This window comes from Corapipo altera, unplaced genomic scaffold (assembly GCF_003945725.1).
Source record: "Corapipo altera isolate COAL_440 unplaced genomic scaffold, ASM394572v1 223, whole genome shotgun sequence".
NCBI lineage: Eukaryota > Metazoa > Chordata > Aves > Passeriformes > Pipridae > Corapipo > Corapipo altera.
The window spans coordinates 187,324-203,825 of NW_020885074.1; the positions used below are offsets into that span (position 1 = coordinate 187,324).

At 62.7% G+C, this 16,502-nt stretch overlaps 4 protein-coding genes and 1 long non-coding RNA gene across 5 annotated transcripts in view; all 5 read right to left on the minus strand.

Moving 5' to 3' along the window:
* The window catches only part of ESYT1 (extended synaptotagmin 1), an 8,495-nt gene extending 8,287 nt beyond the window's left edge, over positions 1 to 208 (minus strand). Inside the window, exon 1 of the mRNA XM_027669277.1 lies at positions 9 to 208. Coding sequence (XP_027525078.1) covers positions 9 to 208 — 200 coding nt within the window. The remainder of the gene's footprint in view (positions 1 to 8) is intronic.
* Positions 209 to 599: 391 nt separating this feature from the next.
* ZC3H10 (zinc finger CCCH-type containing 10) lies at positions 600 to 2,491 on the minus strand. The gene is given in 3 exon segments (XM_027669295.1): positions 600 to 881; positions 883 to 1,927; positions 2,433 to 2,491. Coding segments are annotated over 2 exon segments (1,188 nt in total). The 5' UTR covers positions 1,908 to 1,927; positions 2,433 to 2,491; the 3' UTR covers positions 600 to 718.
* Positions 2,492 to 3,033: 542 nt separating this feature from the next.
* Positions 3,034 to 4,144, minus strand: LOC113959965. The gene is made up of 3 exons (XR_003531955.1): positions 3,998 to 4,144; positions 3,331 to 3,353; positions 3,034 to 3,232 (listed from the first exon to the last, which is right to left on the minus strand). It is a non-coding gene; the product is annotated as an uncharacterized LOC113959965 (long non-coding RNA).
* Positions 4,145 to 4,797: 653 nt separating this feature from the next.
* On the minus strand, positions 4,798 to 14,640 carry PA2G4 (proliferation-associated 2G4). The gene is made up of 13 exons (XM_027669291.1): positions 14,495 to 14,640; positions 12,280 to 12,408; positions 11,612 to 11,717; positions 11,266 to 11,335; positions 10,460 to 10,552; positions 10,120 to 10,183; positions 8,860 to 8,938; positions 7,860 to 7,938; positions 7,613 to 7,746; positions 7,273 to 7,367; positions 6,718 to 6,845; positions 6,221 to 6,274; positions 4,798 to 6,021 (listed from the first exon to the last, which is right to left on the minus strand). Exons 1-13 carry the CDS (start codon positions 14,580 to 14,582, stop codon positions 5,956 to 5,958), a joined length of 1,185 nt encoding a protein of 394 aa, XP_027525092.1. The 5' UTR covers positions 14,583 to 14,640; the 3' UTR covers positions 4,798 to 5,955.
* Positions 14,641 to 15,639: 999 nt separating this feature from the next.
* Positions 15,640 to 16,502, minus strand: part of ERBB3 (erb-b2 receptor tyrosine kinase 3) — a 13,045-nt gene continuing 12,182 nt past the window's right edge. Inside the window, exon 30 of the mRNA XM_027669296.1 lies at positions 15,640 to 16,493. Coding sequence (XP_027525097.1) covers positions 16,045 to 16,493 — 449 coding nt within the window. The 3' untranslated portion in view covers positions 15,640 to 16,044. The remainder of the gene's footprint in view (positions 16,494 to 16,502) is intronic.

Consider the following 16,502-nt stretch of genomic DNA (forward strand, 5'->3'; position numbering starts at 1 on the left):
GCGCCCACAGCAGCCGCCGGCCCAGCGCGCCCAGCGCCGCCAGCCCCGCGCCGCCGCCGCTCCCGCTCCGCCGCTCCATCCCCGCTCCGCTCCCGCTCCCGGTCCCGCTCTGCCCCGGGGCCGCCCGCCCACGCCCACCGCACGCGCGCCTCGCCCATTGGCTGACCCGGGACGGGACCCGGCCACGCCCCTCGTCCCCCCGCACCATCCATTGGCCGCCCGCCAACCCCAGCACCGCCCACTCCGCAGTGGGCGTGACCTCGGGGAGTCACGTGTTACCCCGCCACGCCCGTATTTATTGGTGGGCGTGGTTCAGGCGAGGGGCGTGGCCGAGGTCACGTGTCCGCGGCTCCCCCGGCCCTTCCCGGGGGTACCAAACACCCCCCCCCTTCCCCGGGACAGCGACCGGGACCGGGTGGTTTGGGGTTTTTTAATAGCTGAAAATGTTACAGGGCCAGCGCAGCCCCGGTGCCGCCCCTGCCGCGGGACTCAGTCCTGGCACCGGGCGAGGGGGCCGTGTCCATTCCCGAGGCTCCAGGGGGGAGCAGCCACAACCCCCCCACGCCCCCAAGGAGGTTTCCCCACACGATGGGTGCCGGACCAAGGGGGGGGTCCCGCACCCACACCCCCGTGGGAGCCACCAGCGTCCACAGGCTGCGCAGGGTCCGTGTGTCCGTCCTCCTGCTGCCCCCCGGGCTCAGTTCCACGGGGCGGGGGGTCAGTGGGGCATGGCCGTTATCCTCATGCTCTGCGAGGCGATGGGGTAGGTCACCATGGGGGTGGTGGCGTGGCTCATGGTGATGCCCCCGAGGGGCTGCGCCATGGACACGGCCACGGGCGCCACCGACACGGCCACGGGCGCCATGGACACGGGGGGGGGCCATGCCCTGGGCGATGGTCTGCGCCAGGGCCGCCGACAGCGGCGCGATCTCGGGGTTCATGGGGGGCGCGGCGTTGGCGGGGGGGGCGGCCTGGGCGCCGGCGGGGGCCACCAAATCCTGCTGGGTGACGGGCCGGGGCTGCAGGGCCTGGCTGCTGAGCGTGGTGTGCGTCTGCGCGATGCTGTGGTTATAGTTGGTGACGGTGCCCACGGTGGGCGCCAGAGTCTGCTCGGTGGCCGTGGCCGTGGAGCTCAGCGTCATCACCTTGGCCTGGTTGCGGAACTGCGCGTTCTGCTCCAGCAGCACCTCGTTGGTGGCCAGCAGGTTGTTCACCTGCTTCTTGAGGTCCTCCACGCGCTTGCGCAGCAGGACGTTCTCCTCCTCCAGCAGCCGGTACTCCACGGCCCGGGGGCTGCCGAAGCTGTACTCGTAGGTCTCGTACAGCCCCTCCACCCGCCGCCGCTTCAGCACCGGCTCGTGCTCGTCGTAGCGGTCGGGGTCGTAGAGGAGCCCGTCGAAGGGCTCGAAGCGGCGCCCGGCGGGGCCCAGCCCCTGCTCCCGCCCCCGCGCCTCGTACTCGTAGTCCCGCTGCAGGTGCTGGAACTTGCACTTGGCCCCGCGCTGGCAGTCGCCCTTCAGGAAGTCCCTGCAGATGGGCACCTCCTCCTTGCTGTTGGGCAGGTCGGCGGGCGACAGCCCCAGCCCCGCAGCCACCTTCTGGCGCAGGCGCGGGGGCAGCTCCCCCGTCTTCTTGTAGCAGTCCTCGTCCTCCTTGGTGCCGTGGATGAAGCGGCAGTTGAGGCGCACGCACTCCTTGTTCTGGAAGTCGTGGCAGAAGATGAACTCGTTCTTCCTCACGCCCAGGTTGGTGACCTCGCTGATGTCGGGGTGGCGGAAGCGGCAGCGCTTCCCGCGCTTGCAGACGTTCCGCAGGAAGTCCCGGCAGATGTCGTCGGCGTTGGCACCCACCTCGTCCCCGCCGCCGCCGCCGCCGCTCCCGTTGGTGTAGCCGTCCCGGTCCGGCATCTTCGGTGCAGCTCCGGGTGCTGCGGGGGAGGGACGGGGTGAGGGAGGCACCGGGAGGGAGCCGCGGGAGCCGGCGGAGGGGAACACCCGCCCCGGGGCACCGGGAACAGAGAGAGACAGGGACGGGGTGAGGGAGGCACCGGGAGCGGCTCCGGGACCGGGGAGAATCACCCGCCACAGGGCTCTGGCGCCGCCGTGGAGACGGCGCAGAGGCAGCAGGGCCCGGGAGCTCCCCCACAGCCGCCGGTGCCCCCCGGGATGTCCCGGGTGTCCCCACAGCCCTTGCCCGCTCCCAGCGCCACCGCCGTCCCGGAGGGAACCCCGGGCCGCCCGTCACTGCCGCTCCCCGCGGCTGCCAGTGCCGCCGGCGCCTCCCGAGTGCCGCCAAGCGCCGGTGTGCGGGGCCCTCGCCCGTGACAGCCCCGCGGGGCACTCCGGGAGGGACTCGCACGGACACCCGCGCGGCCCGGCGGGGGCGAGGGACCGGCCCGGCGGAGCGCGCCCTCCCCCCGGGCCCGCACTCACCGCTCGCGGCCTCTCCGCGGTGCCTCCGGCGCCAGGAACGCGCGGCCGGTGCCGGCGGCGGGCGGGACCCGCTGGGCGCCGCTTCCGGGGCGGCCCGGAAGGACCCGCGCGGCGGCGCGCCGGAACTACGTCACCGTGACGTCACTCGCGGCAGCCACCGCCGCGCGGGGAGACCCCGGCGTCACCTCCCCAGTCCCCAGTCCCGGTGTCATCTGGCCCCGTCACACCCCCCTGAATCCCAGCCCCGGTGCTACCTCCCGATCCTGTCACACCACCCCAAACTCCGGTCCCGATGTCACCTCCCGGCCCCGGTGCCACATCCAGGTCCCGGTGTCACCTGCCCTGCTCCGGCCGCCCCCGGTCCCAGCTCACGGCACCGCCTGCCAGTCCCGTTACCGGAGGTATCGCCCGTTCCCGGAGGAGCCCCTGGCCCCACCTGCCCTGTTACCGGAGGAGCCCCGGTGCCGGTCACCGGCCCCGTTCAAAGAGGAACCTCGGGCTTCTCCCATCTCTCGTCGCCGGGGAAGCCCCTTCCCGCCGTCCCGGTGGCCCCGTTACCGGAGGCTCCCCGGTCCCAGCCCCCCGGAGCCGCCACACATTGTTCTAATAACCAGCTTTTATTCATAGCACAGCGGCCGTTACAGAGCAGAGAGAACTCGGGCCCGGCCCAGCGGGACCCCCGCGGCCCCGGGAGGTCACCGGCGTGTCACCAGGGTGTCACCGAGACGGCCCCGGGCCGCGGCCCCAGCGGGGTCGCTCACTTGGACCTCTGCCTCATCTTCCTCCTCTTGCGCTTCAGCCTGGGGACAGAAGGGACAAGGTGGCGGCGTCACCCCCGCGGCCCCCCAGACCACCCTCTGGGGCCCTCCCGAGGGTCCCCTCAGGGGTCCTCACGTACCTGCGCATTCGCTTCTTGCGCCACTGCGGGAGAGAAGGAGGGGCCGTTAGAGCCGGTACCGGGGGGCTGGATGCCGGTGCCCCAGCCCTACACTGTCCCCGTACCCCCAGTGCCTCGTTGGTTTGGCTCTCCCAGTGTTCCCAGTGTCCCCAGTCCCACACCGTCCCAGTGAGGCCTGAGCGGGTCTGAGTCGCAGCCCGGGACCCCCAGACCTCGGAGCCCCCTCCCCAACCTGGGGCACGCGCCCCCCCCCCTCCATAAGGACCCCGCCTGCACCACAGGTTCCCCCACCCTGCTCCCGGCAAAGACACCCCCGAGGGACCCCAACTTCCACGGGAACCTCCCCAAACCCAGCACAGGGACCCTCCCCCGCCCTCAGAGACACCCCACCAGGACCCTCCACCCCCTGGAACAACCTCTGGGACGCCCCCCAGGGACCCCAAATTCCACAGGGACCTCCCCTCGCGCCCCAGCGATACCCCACCCAGCAGGACCCCCCAACCCCTGGGATCCCCACCGAGACCCTCGTCCCCTGCACCAAGAGATGGGACCCCCCTCCCCTGGGACTCCCCCCATCCTCAGGAGTGTCCAGGCCGCAGGGTCCCTCCCACCCGCGATCCAGGCTCGGCCACCGCTGAGGCGCCATCGGCCGCCCCCCGGCGCTCACCTTGGCCCTCATGGCGGGTCGGCGGCGGCTCCGCGCTCAGTCCGGGCGGGCGGGGGCGGCGGATGGAGGCGGATGGAGGCGGATGGAGGCGGCGGCCAGGGAAGGCCCCAATATGGCGGCAGTGGCCGAGAGGGGCCCGCGGCGCCCGGCTGGCGGTATTTATAGTGGAGATAAGCCACGCCCACAGCGACGAGGGGCACGACGGGATCTGTAGTTCCTTGCCCCGAAGCATCGCGGGAGCTGTAGTCCGGCCGCTGGCCGCCATTTTGCGCAGCCCCCCTTTTGGGGGGGTCCCCAAAAGTGTGTGTGTGTGTGTGTCCCCAAACTCCCCTCCGACCTGTCAACGTTTAAGTTTATTTGGAATGTGAGCATCAAAAACAGTTTTTCTGGGAGTTTCCAGGGTGTGAACAGGATTGTTGCATCACAAAGGCCATCCAGGGACTTTCCTTTAAAAATATAAAGCATTTATACTGTAATATAAATATATAAAACCTAAAAATATTTGTATAATAATATAAAATATAAAAAATAAAATTAAATAAACCAGCGAGTCTCAGGGGTTTATAAATCTATGCCGTGGACTAGGAGAGCACACAGCTCCCAGCTCCAGGCAAAATACTGTTTAAAAAGGCTAAACCCAAGGGGGTTTCCCTCAAAATGAGAGATTTTTTTCCCTCAGATTCACAGTTCAGATGCCAGAGATGCCCAGGATCCCACATTCACCCCACACCCACCCCAGAGCTGAAAGAACTGGAGACAAGGAGCAGAAAGATGGAAAAAATTCAGAATAAAATCCAATATCGCATCGTTTATTCTCTTTTATTGACTTTGGTAATATTTGCACGTGTGGAGTTTGGGGTGGAAAACTCGGATCTTGACGAAGGAAGCACAGCAGCCTGCGGAGACGCCCGGGAATGTTCTTAAAAGGCAAGAGTTTTTCCCAAATTCAGCTCCGTCGGGGGGAGGGGGGAGGAAGAACCAGAGGTATCGGCAAAGAAAAAAACCTCACATTCAACTCATGGCATCAGGCGGCTTTTTTTCTTTTTTTTTTTTTCTTTTTTTTTATAAAAGTGACTACAAAAGAGCGATACCCCTGGCCGGGCTCGGCCCCGACTCCGGCGGCTCCGGCAGCGCTTCCCTCACCCGTCACCTGAGGAACGGCTGAGATTTTTTTTCCCCCAATTACAAACGTGTAATCCAGAGGGAAGGGTGAGAAATCCTCTGGCCCGAGGTGACAGGCGGGAAAGGTGGAATGTGCTCCCGGGGGACACAGGGAATTGGACTCGCCTGCCCCTCCGCAGGGCCGGAATGTCGGCGGCTTCCGAGGATTTGGACAATTTAAAAACGAGTTTGTGTTAAAAAATAGCGAGTTTATCCCTTAAATGAAGGCAGAGACAAAAACGGAGCAGCCAGACCACTCTCCCAGGGGACCTCAAATTTGCCGTTTTTCCCAATTATAAATATAAATTCCAGAGGGGAAAGGTAAATCCTCTGGCACCGTGTCCCAGATCACTCACACAGGGCACTTTTCTGGGTGTAATTAGCTGGTTTTGGGTGGGTTTTTTTGTCCTCCATTAAAATTTGTAAAGGGAAAAATTAAAAAATATAAAAGGAGGATGAGGAGGAAGAGGAGAACAAGGAGGAGGAAGGAAGCAGGTGGCTCCCTACACTCCCTCTCACCGGATTGGGATTAATTCCCCTCTTCAAATGTGGGAAATATAAAAGGTTAAAGATTTGATAGTGACTTTTACTCCTAATTTTATTTTTTCTGCTCTTTTTTCAGTTGTCTGAAGTGGCCGAGAGATTCCTCCCTGCTTGGCAAAGTCAACGGGAGCTGCTTGGAGTCAGTGGGAAGTCCAGACTGTCTGGTCCTGAGGGGACCAACAGTGCCAGATTATTTTGCTTCTGGTTGGATTTTTTTGGGGGGAAAAGGGGCCATTTGAGTGATTTGGGGGCTCTCAGTCGCCAGCCTCATTCTCCTCCGCCGTCTCTCCCGTGGTGGCATTTTCTGCATTCTTGGAAGCCTGTGGGGAAACCAGGAACACATCAGAGCTGGGGGGTCCCACACGGCCACAGCCTACCCTGGGGGCCCTGGAGAAGCCCCATCCCACGGAGCTGCTGCTTCCTGAGGTGGGAAAACACTGAAATGAACCCAAAACACAGGACCTGGGAGCATCTGGGTCCTGTGAGCCACAAGTTTACACAAGGGAATGGACAAATTACCTTCTTTTTCTTCTTTTTCTGGGTCTTCCGGCTTGCAGAGCTTTGTAGAAGGGCCTGGAGACAGGAAGGAAATGTGAGGAGCTGGAAAACTACTCCTTTTTTAGTCAGGAGGATGGGGAACACCACTAGAGGGGAACAGCAGGGAAATCCTCGGGGGCACAGCATGGATGGAGAATTCCAAGGTGTGATTCCCTAAATCCTTCCTGGAAAGGACTGGGAGTTCTTATCAAGCCATAAGAGCTTGAAGAAGTAAAGGGGCCCAGTCTGGGCTTAACCAAATCTTGCCAAATTCACAGCACAAACCTCTGCAGAGGCTGCTGGATTTTAATTTCCACCTTCCCCGCCCCGGGATGCAGGGACAGGGTGGTACCTCTGGATAAATACACGTATTATATACACTGTACATACATGTTACTTATACAATTTTATAAATACATTTAATCAATATATTAATATTTGCAATTATCAATATTAATCACATTTAGGATTCAACCAACCTTCAGTTCTCCGTCCTGCACCTCGAAGTCGGACTTGTAGAGCTCGGGCTCGAAGGGGCCGCTCGTTATCCGCATGGGCCCGTTGGGCATCAGCAGCACCGTGAACTTGAACTGTGCAACAAACTCCCCTGCGAGGCACAGCCCGGGTTAAACCTGCCAGGACCTGCGGGGCTGACCCCCGGAGTGCTCCAGGCAGGCACTGACCCCTGATCCCAGCACTGACCCCTGACCCAGGCACTGACCCCTGACCCAGGCACTGACCCCTGATCCCAGCACTGATCCCTGACCCAGGCACTGACCCCTGATCCCAGCACTGACCCCCGATCCCAACAGTGATCCCTGACCCCAACAGTGATCCCTGACCCAGGCACTGACCCCTGATCCCAGCAGTGATCCCTGATCCCAGCATTGTTCCATGTTCCCACCTGGCTAAAAACCACCTCAGAGGAGCTTCTTCAACCTGCCAGGACCCACAGTCCCTGCTCCTGAGCAGCTCCTCTGGCTCCATCCTCCCCTATTCCTCCCTCACCTGCCCCTTCCCCACCCAGGACTCACCTTCCTTCTCGTAGAGGACGTTGAAGGGCTGGAGCAGCTCGTGTTTGGTGCATTCCACCACCCCCATACGGGCCTTCTTCTCGTCCTCAAAAGCCCTGGGAGGAGACAGAGACACCTGAGCTCAAACCCCATCTCACACCTGAGCTCAAATCCCCTGCACTTCCTGCTTAGGCCCATCACATCCTTTCTACACCCTCTCCTGGGCTTGAATCCTGCAACTCCCCACAGAGGGCAGCCGAGGCCGTGCCCTCCTCCCAGCTGGGACAGCAAAACATGTTGGCTCTGCTCAGATTCCAGCCCTGGAGGGGTGTCCCAGCCCCCTGGACGGGTGTCCACACACCTGAGGGTGAAGGGCATGGTGTCGAAGCGTCGCTCCACCTCGCTGAAAAAGGCACGGGAGGTTTTCATCTTCAGGCCGTACTGCTTGGAAGGGTCCCTTTTGTAAATCGTGGTTCTCTGTCCCGCATCCTTCGCCTGGAAACACCAACGGGAGCTGCGGGAGACCCGGAGCGGCGCCGCCCTCAGAGCAGCCCCCTCCAGACCCCCCCCACCCCAAAGGTGCCCCTCGGTTTTTGGGGTGGACTCACCTTTCCCTCTCCGCTGCTGACGAGAACATCGACAGCGTAGACTTCGTGGACCTCGAACTCGGCTTTTTCGTGGTCCTTCCTGCAGGGAAAAGAGTTTGGTGAGGGAAAAAAAAAGGAGAATAGGGAAGAGAAAACCTCCTACAAGCCACAGGACCCTCAGAACTCGGAATTCTGGAATCCCTGAGGTTGGAAAAGACCTCCAAGGTCACCGAGTCCAAACTGTGACAGATCCTTGCCTTGTCACCCAGAGCACTGAGTGCCACATCCAGCTGTTCCCTGGACACCTTCAGGGATGGGGACAGGGATTTAAAGCCACCAAACTCTATAAATATTTACTGTAAGACCCAATCCCAGGGGATGCCTGAGCTGCTGGAGCAGCTGAATGAGAACCCAGGTCAATAAGCCCAAACCCTGAGATGGGACTGCCCAGTACCCCCATCCCATGGGATCCTGGCAGCTCCTGTGGGACAGCCAACAGGTCTTGGCACAGCTCTGAGCTGGCACCACCTCCACGACCAACAGTTGGGATTTGTGCTGGCAGCTTCCAGCAGATCCCCAGGAACTGGACAGGAACCAAGGACAGGTGCCAGCACGGAGCCTCCTCGGTGGCTTCCAGCTTTTCTTTCTCAGAATGACCCCGAACACGGACTCACAACTCACAGGATCGGGAATGGTTTGGGATGGAAGGACCTTTAAAGGTCCAACCCTGTGACAGGGTCACTCTGGGATGAGTGACAGGACCCAAGGGAACAGCTGGAGCTGTGTCAGGGGGGTTGGATGGATTTTGGGAACAGGTTCTTCCCCCAGAGGGTGGTTGGCACTGACCAGGCTCCCCAGGGCAGTGGCACTGCCCCAAGGCTGCCAGAGAGCTCCAGGAGCATTTGGACAACACTCTTAGGGATTTGGGGACTGGGGAAATTTTTGGGGTTGTCCTGTGCAGGGCCTGGAGCTGGACTTTGATACAGGGCACCCTGACCCCCCCCAAAAGCCCCTCACTCACTTCTGCTGGTCTGACGGGTTCTGGATGATGGTTTTCTCTCCGTCGATCACGTGTTGCTTCAGCTGGTGTGACAACATCCCTGTCATGAGAGGGAACTGGGCTCACTGGGAGCACTGGGAGTGCAGCTCTCAGATCCAGGGAGCAGGGAGGGAAAGAGTCTTCAGGGTCACACGGAAACAGGGGTGTACTGGGAGCTGTACTGGGAGCTGTACTGGGAACCCTGGGCACAGGCACACCAGTGGGTTGTACTGGGCTGTACTGGGAGCCATTCCCCACCAGTGTCACATCCAGGGAGATTTCCCACAGTTCACCTCCAAACCCAAGCCTGGGAAGAGGCACCAGCACATTCCCAATCCGCTCCCTGAGCCAGCAGGGACTGTGGGATGCCCCTTTTGGGAACGGGAAGCACAACCCAGGCACAACCAGCTCCGTCTGCTCCCATCACCTGCCTGAGAAAACCCCGGGACTCAACTCTTCCCCAAACAACTCCTTGGACAGCACTGGACTGTGTCCTGGAGAATGGAACAAAGCACTGAGGAGGCCCACAAAGCCATCCCACACACAGAGCAAGGAATCTCTGTTCCCAGAGATCCCAGAGAACGAGCCAGCTCTATGGAATTTCGGGAAATTTAACCAGCAGTGGACCAGTTTAAGGTGGCTGAAAGAACCCCACGGCACCGACAGGAGAAAAGGATCTGCCAGTGCCAGGCTGAGCTTCCAGACACAGATCCAGCGGTGCCACTGCCACCAGCACCTTCCCACTCATCCAAGGCTCTGGAGCAGGAAGGAAATGACACCCTGCCCACCCCTGGGAAGGTTCTGGCATCACAAAGCTGGGAGGGATTTGCTAAAGGGGCTTTGAGTCCAAATGGCCAGGACGTGTCCCGGCTGTGGGAGCCCACGTCTTGTTCCCAAAATAGTGTGTCCATGAAGCCACAGAAACAGAGGAAGGAAAAGAATACAGAGAGTTTAGAAGGGATATTTTAGCAAAGGCTGCTCACTTGGAGATGGACTTGCAGCTACTGAACGTTTCCCAGAATCTGACTGGGGCAGCTCAGGATGTCATGTTCATCCCTGGGATCCCTGCTCCCTGGAATCCCTGACCCTTGGGATCCCTGCTCCCTGGAATCCCTGACCCTTGGGATCCCTGCTCCCTGGGATCCCTGATCCTTGGGATCCCTGCTCCCTGGGATCCCTGCTCCCTGGGATCCCTGCTCCCTGGAATCCCTGCTCCCTGGGATCCCTGCTCCCCATCCTTACCTTCGATGGGTGTGCAGTGAAATGAGTGGGCTATTTTGTTCCAGGCCTCTGTCACTTGTGTGTTCTGGAAGAAGGACACAGGAAAACACGTTAAGGACAGAAAATTCCCACCACAAGCACGAGGTTTCCTTTAATTCCGTGTTCTGGGATAAATTCCGCACGTTTTACAACCAACAGGTGCTTTGACACCTCCTAAAAAAACAGAGAGACGGTGCCAGGCTCTGATTCTTCCCATCACCCACCGAGACAGCTGCTCCCAGCTGCCCCATGGAATTCCCCACGCTGGGAATTCTTCCCAGGCGAGGTCCCCCCCTGCTCCTTCCCCCGTGGGGATCCTGACCTGGTTCCCGGGTTTCACCAGGCGCAGGGCGGCCTCGGCGCACAGATGAGCCGCCTTGATGACGTCGGCTTTGCGGCCCAGCACGGGGTTTTCCTGGGAAAACAGCCAAACAAGAGGATTTTTGAGGGCTGCTGTTCGTTTGGAGGAGGAGATTCCCCGTTCCACTGGACACCTTCCCCCCGGAGCGAGCAGGGAATCCAGCTCGGAGGGGGAAAAGCCCCACGGATCCCTCGTTAGTGCCCCATCAACCACCACCAAATCAGCTCCCATGGGAGTTCCCGAGACTTCCCAATCCAGGCATCCCCGACTGGAAAGGGATCAGGACTCCAGTGTGGCCAGAAACATGGGTTATGAGGATTTCAAAACACTCCACATGAGGATTTTTGGTCCTCTCCCCTTTGAGTCATTCCAAAGCCACTGGAGCAAAACCCAAGACATTGTCATCCCCTTCCCAAGGTTACACCTAAGGATTTATCCCGAGCTTTTGTAAGTGGCAACTTTAGGATTGTGACAGGAATTCCCAAGGCACGAGACCAGCCAAATCCCAGTGTCCCACCAGCACCAGCCCCCAGCAAGGAACGTCTGTGCTGCAGGAAAAGTGGGGAGCAAGGACTGATTTTGGGGTGGGGAACATCCATCCTGGGGCATTGCAGCAGCACAGCTGGGCAGCAGGGACTGCCTCTCCAAGGCTCCCGGTGCTGCCTCCTCCCCAGAGAGCCCCTTGGATTCAGAGACCCCCCCAACATGATTTCTGGGATGCCACACTTGGAGGGGTGGCCGGAGACACCCCCCGAGGACAAACCCACCTTGGAGGCGCCGATGACGAAGGTGTGGGCCACGTTCCCGATGAACCCGTCCACGTGCACTCCCAGGTCTCTGCAACACAAAGGAAAGGGAATTCCAGGTGGGTCTCAGGGCTCAGGGGTGATTCCAGAGGCATCAGCAGACAGGAGAGCGCTCCAGGCGCTGCTCCAGACTCGATATTAGTCTTTAATTAGCGCCGCAGTAATTAACCTGGGCTGGTGCGTCCCTGCCCGTGGCGGGGGGAAGGGGATGATCTTTAAGGTCCTTCCAACCCAAACCATCCTGGGATTCTGGGAAGTATTTAACAGGGAGCAGGACCAGAGGAGGGAACTCGCCCCAGGCACTCACATTTTGACCAGATCTCCATCTTTGAGGATGTAATCCTGGTCACTCTTCAGCGGGGAGAAGTGACACACACAGTTATTTACGGATATACTCGTCGGGAAGGCAATTCCTAGAGAGGGAGAAACACAACCACGGAGTCAAGGAGCGGTCTGGGTTTGGAGGGATCTCAAAGCCATGGGCAGGGACACCTCCCACCAGCCCAGGTTGCTCCAAGCCACATCCAACCTGGCCTTGGACACTTCCAGGGATCCAGGGGCAGCCACAGCTTCTCTGGGCAACCTGTGCCAGGGCCTCCCCACCCTCATAGGGAGGAATTCCTTCCCAATATCCCATCTAAGCCTATTTTCAGGACCTCCAGCACCCAGGACACGGAGCAGGGAGCTCTCAGTGATGCATTTCAGTGTCACACAACCCCCACGGTGCCGAGTGACTCTCCCAAGCAATTCCCATTTCCAGGGGGTAACTGGATCCGCTGAAATGGGAAGCTGTGGGAGCACCAGCGACACTGCCAGGAGGGCAGGCAGGAGGATTTGGGCTAACACTGCCTTCCTGGGAACAGCAAAATATCCCTGACACCCCTCAGCACCCAGGAGCACTTCCCGTGCTCCTGCCCATTCCACCGGACACCCGGCGGGAACGAGAACCACGGGACGTCCCCGGAGCAGCCTCACCTTTCTTCATTTCCTTCTCCTTCTTGAAAATCTTCCCAGTCTCCTCCATGATCATGGCATCCCCCTTCTCGCACAGGCAGAGAACCGACGCTCCGGAATTCGCCGCCTCCACCACGGCACGAAGGACCCCTGGATTCCAAAGGACACCCTGAGCCTTTCAGGGAAAAACAGCCTCAAACCCAACAGCAACATCCCCCTCACGGCACTCTGGCGGGAAAACCTCACTGCTGCCCAGGACAAAACAAGATTCCAGACTCGGATCTTGACTGAAAATGACCCTGGAGAGGCACAAATCCCACCTTAATCTTCGGGAATGTTTCCACGGGGCTGCACAGGTGAAGCACCTCTGAGACCCAGCGGGAAGCAGGAGCCCCACATTCCTTTGGGAGAAGTCAGAGCTCCAGAAACAGGTTTGGGAATTGCTGGGAGACATCAAAGGCACTGTGGACGTGCGGGGCCGGAGACAGACTCAGCCGGGCACCCACTCCATGAGTCCCTGTTTTCCAAGGAATCTACGTGCTCCTGGCCCAGCCTGGCACAAGGAACTCCCCACGCCCAGCTCTGTGCTGGGCTTACAGGAAGTTTGGGGAATATTTGAGTCCCTGTGAGTCCTGTTTGGAACCGCTGGGAATGCCGGCCTGCTTTGTGCTTTAGGGACAAACTGTGGGAAAGGGGTGTCCCAGGGCCCCTTCCCTCCTTCTCCCTCCACCTGTGACACTCCACAGGGAGCCACAGCCCTATCCCAAAGTTTCCTGGGATCCCTGGATATCTCCTCAAAGTCTCCCCTCGTCCTGTGATCACGTTGTTTGTACAAGAGGCTGTTTAGGGGGAGTCACACAGGGGGGAAAATGTGCTTTCCTGGAATTCCAAGGAATCCTTGGAAGGGCTGAGGGGACAGGTGGGTCTTTCACCTGCGCAAATTTCAGCCCCCTCCAGTCACCTTTCCATGGGAAAGTTTGGAATATTTCAAAGCACAGATAACGCTCCGATAGGAGCCGGTTGTGGCTGGCAGAACACGGAGAAGAAATAAAACAAACAGGGAAGCAGATAAAGGGGGAACTCTTGGAGCATTCCAAGGGATCCGAGGAGCAGGGACAGCTGACAGCACTGCCCAGGAACACTCCCGACTGTGCCCTGCCCTTCCCAGGGTTTCCTTAGGGAGTTAAAGCACTTTATAGCTCTAAAAGCCCCTCACTCTGGCAAGAACTCGAGGCAGCTGGAAGTTTTTTTGCCACGCTTGTGTGTTTGCTCTTCCCAAGGGAGAAGAACCCGCGTGGAGCTGCCTTTCCCCCCGGGAAGGGAGGTGGCCAAACTTCCAGTTTGCCCAGCAGACCGAGGGAGCCAAAGCGGCGGCGACCTCCCTTCCCGAAGGGAATCTGCATCCCCGCTCCCGGCCCGAGCTGCCTCCCAGGACAGCGGCAGGAGCGGGAGTCCGAGGGAAGCTCTGGAGTCAGCAGGAGCCGGGGTGGGACACCCGGGAGCCCCACGGAACCGGTCGGGGCGGCTCTAACAGCTGTCACCCTCCGCGGGGCACCCGCGACAGCGCGGACAGGGCTTAAAAAATAACAGGGGAAAGGGAACAACGCGGGGGGGGGGGGGGCAGGGCCCGGGGGGGGGGCACAGCCTGGCCCGGGGCAGGACCCCCGAGCAGGGGCAGGAACGGCATTCCCGGGGCCGGACCCCCGGTCTGGGGTAGGAACCGCATTCCTGGGGCAGCCCTCACCCCAATTCCCGGGGCAGGACGCCCCTAGGGCAGGGCAGGGCCCCCCCCGGAGCTCCCCCATCTCCGATCCCATCCCCGCCACCACCGCGGGACCCCCCGGACCTGGGGGGGGGGGGTCAGAGCCCCGAACAAAAGGGCGGCGCGGGGCAGCCCCGGGGGCACCGGGGGGGTCCCTCCGTGTCCCGGTGCGGGACGGAGGGGGCGGGGGGCACAGGCCCGGCCCCGCACCCCCCGCGCCGCCGGTGCACGTGGGGCGCGGTACCACGTGCCGGCTGCGGCGGCCGCGCGGGGCCGGGGCCCGGCGGGGTCCCGAGTACCGGGGGTGGAACGGGGGGGCCCCACCCGCGGCCGCACCAAACCCCCCACCAGCGGGGGGGGCCGGCCCGGGGGGGCTCAGACCGTGGGGGGAGCAGCCCTCGCCGCCCCCCCGCCCCTCACCGGAGCCGCCCCCCGCCCGCCCCGCCGCCCCCCCGCCCCGGGCCCCGCACTCACGGTTGGCGATGTCCCCCCCCATCTTGTACTTGGTCACCACCAGGTCCTCGGCGATGGTGAGCTCGGCCGCCTCCTCCTCGCCCGACATGGTGGGAGCCCCCCCGCCGAGCCCGAGCCTCCCCCGGAGCCCCCCGGGCCTGGTCGAGCCCCCCGGGCCTGGTCGAGCCCCCCGCCCGCCGCCGCCGCCGCCGCCGCCGAGGAGCCCCCGGGACCGCGAGCCCGAGGCGCGAGCAGGGCAGAGCGCGGGCTCCGCGCGGGGCACGCTGGGAACGCGAGTCCTCCACGCCCCCCCGGACTACAACTCCCGGCAGCGCCCGCGCCGCCGCGCGCACAGCCCTGGGCGGGCCTTTCTCCCAGGACTACAACTCCCGGCGCAGAGCGCGGCTCTCGCGAGAGGAGGAGGGGAATCGCGGCGGAAGTGGAGCGCGGGGGGTGATGGGGGATGTAGGCGAAGGGTGGGGGCACCGGCACCGCGACGCCACCGGCACCGGTCCCTGCCCGAGGATGTCGGTGCCCCCGGTCCCTGTCCCTGTCCCCGTTACCAGCCCCATCACCGCTCTCTCGCCGCAGCTCCCGCTCCGGTGTCCTCCTCCTGACCCCCCAACACCGCCACCGTGACCCCCCCGGGGCCGGTCACTGCCCGAGGATGTCGGTGCCCCCGGTCCCACTCACCGCCCAGCCTCGTGGCCCCGCCGCAGCCCCCGGTCCGTTGTGCCCCCTCAATCCCCCAATTCAGTCTCCCCGATGCTCCCCCCCCGCCCGGTGTCCCCTCCCCGACCCCCCCGAGCCGCAGAACCGACTCCGGTGTTGAAATTCCCTTTTGTCTTTATTCAGCCCCGTCTCGCCCCCCTCGACGCCGGGGGCGATCCCTGAGCGGGGGGGTCCGGGCTGACCCCCCCAACCCCGGGTAGCCCCCGAGAGACCGGGGAAAGCACCACGGAAAAGGGATTCCCGGGGACTCCCCGCCCGGAGCGGGGCAGGGGGCGGCTGTGCCGACCCCCCTCACCCCGGGCAGTGAGTGCTCTCCTCCCCCGACCGCGGGACACTCCTCGAGGTGCCCCCGCGGGGGTGGGGGGTTGGAGGGACACCTCCAAACCTTCACTGCGGTTCCAGCAGGGAATGGGGAAACCCGAAAATGAGTCTGGGGTCCTTCAAAAATCCCGTCTGACCTCGTCTGCTGCTCCCCCCCGGGCCCCGCAGGGACCCTCAGCACACGGGGAGCACCTTCAGCTGGGGGGAGCAGCCGGAGGACACCCCCCGGGCATGGTGGGAGGGGGACCCGGGGGTCCTGACCCCCACCCAGCCCCTTCTTCAGGGGGTCTGGGCTGCCCCCTCCCCACCACCTCGAGGGGCCCAGGATTAGCTCCCCCAGCCTTGCACCCTCAAAAAAAGACCCTGCAAAGGGTGGGAGGGAGCAGGTACACCCCAGACCGGGCTGAGACCCCCTGGTCCCCGCCCACCTTCCCCGGGGTTCATGCCCCGGGGAGGATCCTTCATATCCAGTGTGAGCAGCCCTGGGGGGGACCCGGGAGGGGGCCGGAGGGGGTCCCCTACGTCCGCTGGGCATCGGCCTTGGCGAAGAGGCGGCTGTGCCAATAGTCGGGGTTGTCGAAGGCACAGTCCGAGGCCTCCAGGCTGCGCAGGGGCTTCATGCAGGGGGTGGGGGGCCCGCGGCAGCCGGGGCAGCGCGGGGTCACCACGGCCTCCATCTCCTCGTAGCCCTGCTCCTCCTCCGGGGCGGGGGGCGCGGGGGTCTCCCCCGGGCGCATGTCGGTGTAGCCGTCGTGGCGGGGGGGGCTGCCCTCGGGGCGGGGTCCCGGCCCCCCGGACACGCTGCCCAGCGAGCGGCTCAGCCGCGGCTGCTTGTTCATGTACTCATAGTCCTCCTCGTCCTGCCCGCCCCGGCCCGGGGGGGCACCCGGGGGCCCCCCCGGCTCTGAGCCCACCTCCATGTACTCGTAGCCCAGCTCCTCCAGCGAGGCCGGCCGGGGTTGGGGGGCTCCCGGGG

Coding starts and splice junctions, on each gene's coding strand:
- PA2G4 (XM_027669291.1), bottom strand. CDS start 14,582: ATGTCGGGCGAGGAGGAGGCGGCCGAGCTCACCATCGCCGAGGACCTG. Junction 10,184..10,459: donor TGGTGAAACCCGGGAACCAG/GTCAGGATCCCC, acceptor TCCTTCTTCCAG/AACACACAAGTGACAGAGGC. Junction 7,939..8,859: donor AACCCGTCAGACCAGCAGAA/GTGAGTGAGGGG, acceptor TTTTCCCTGCAG/GAAGGACCACGAAAAAGCCG.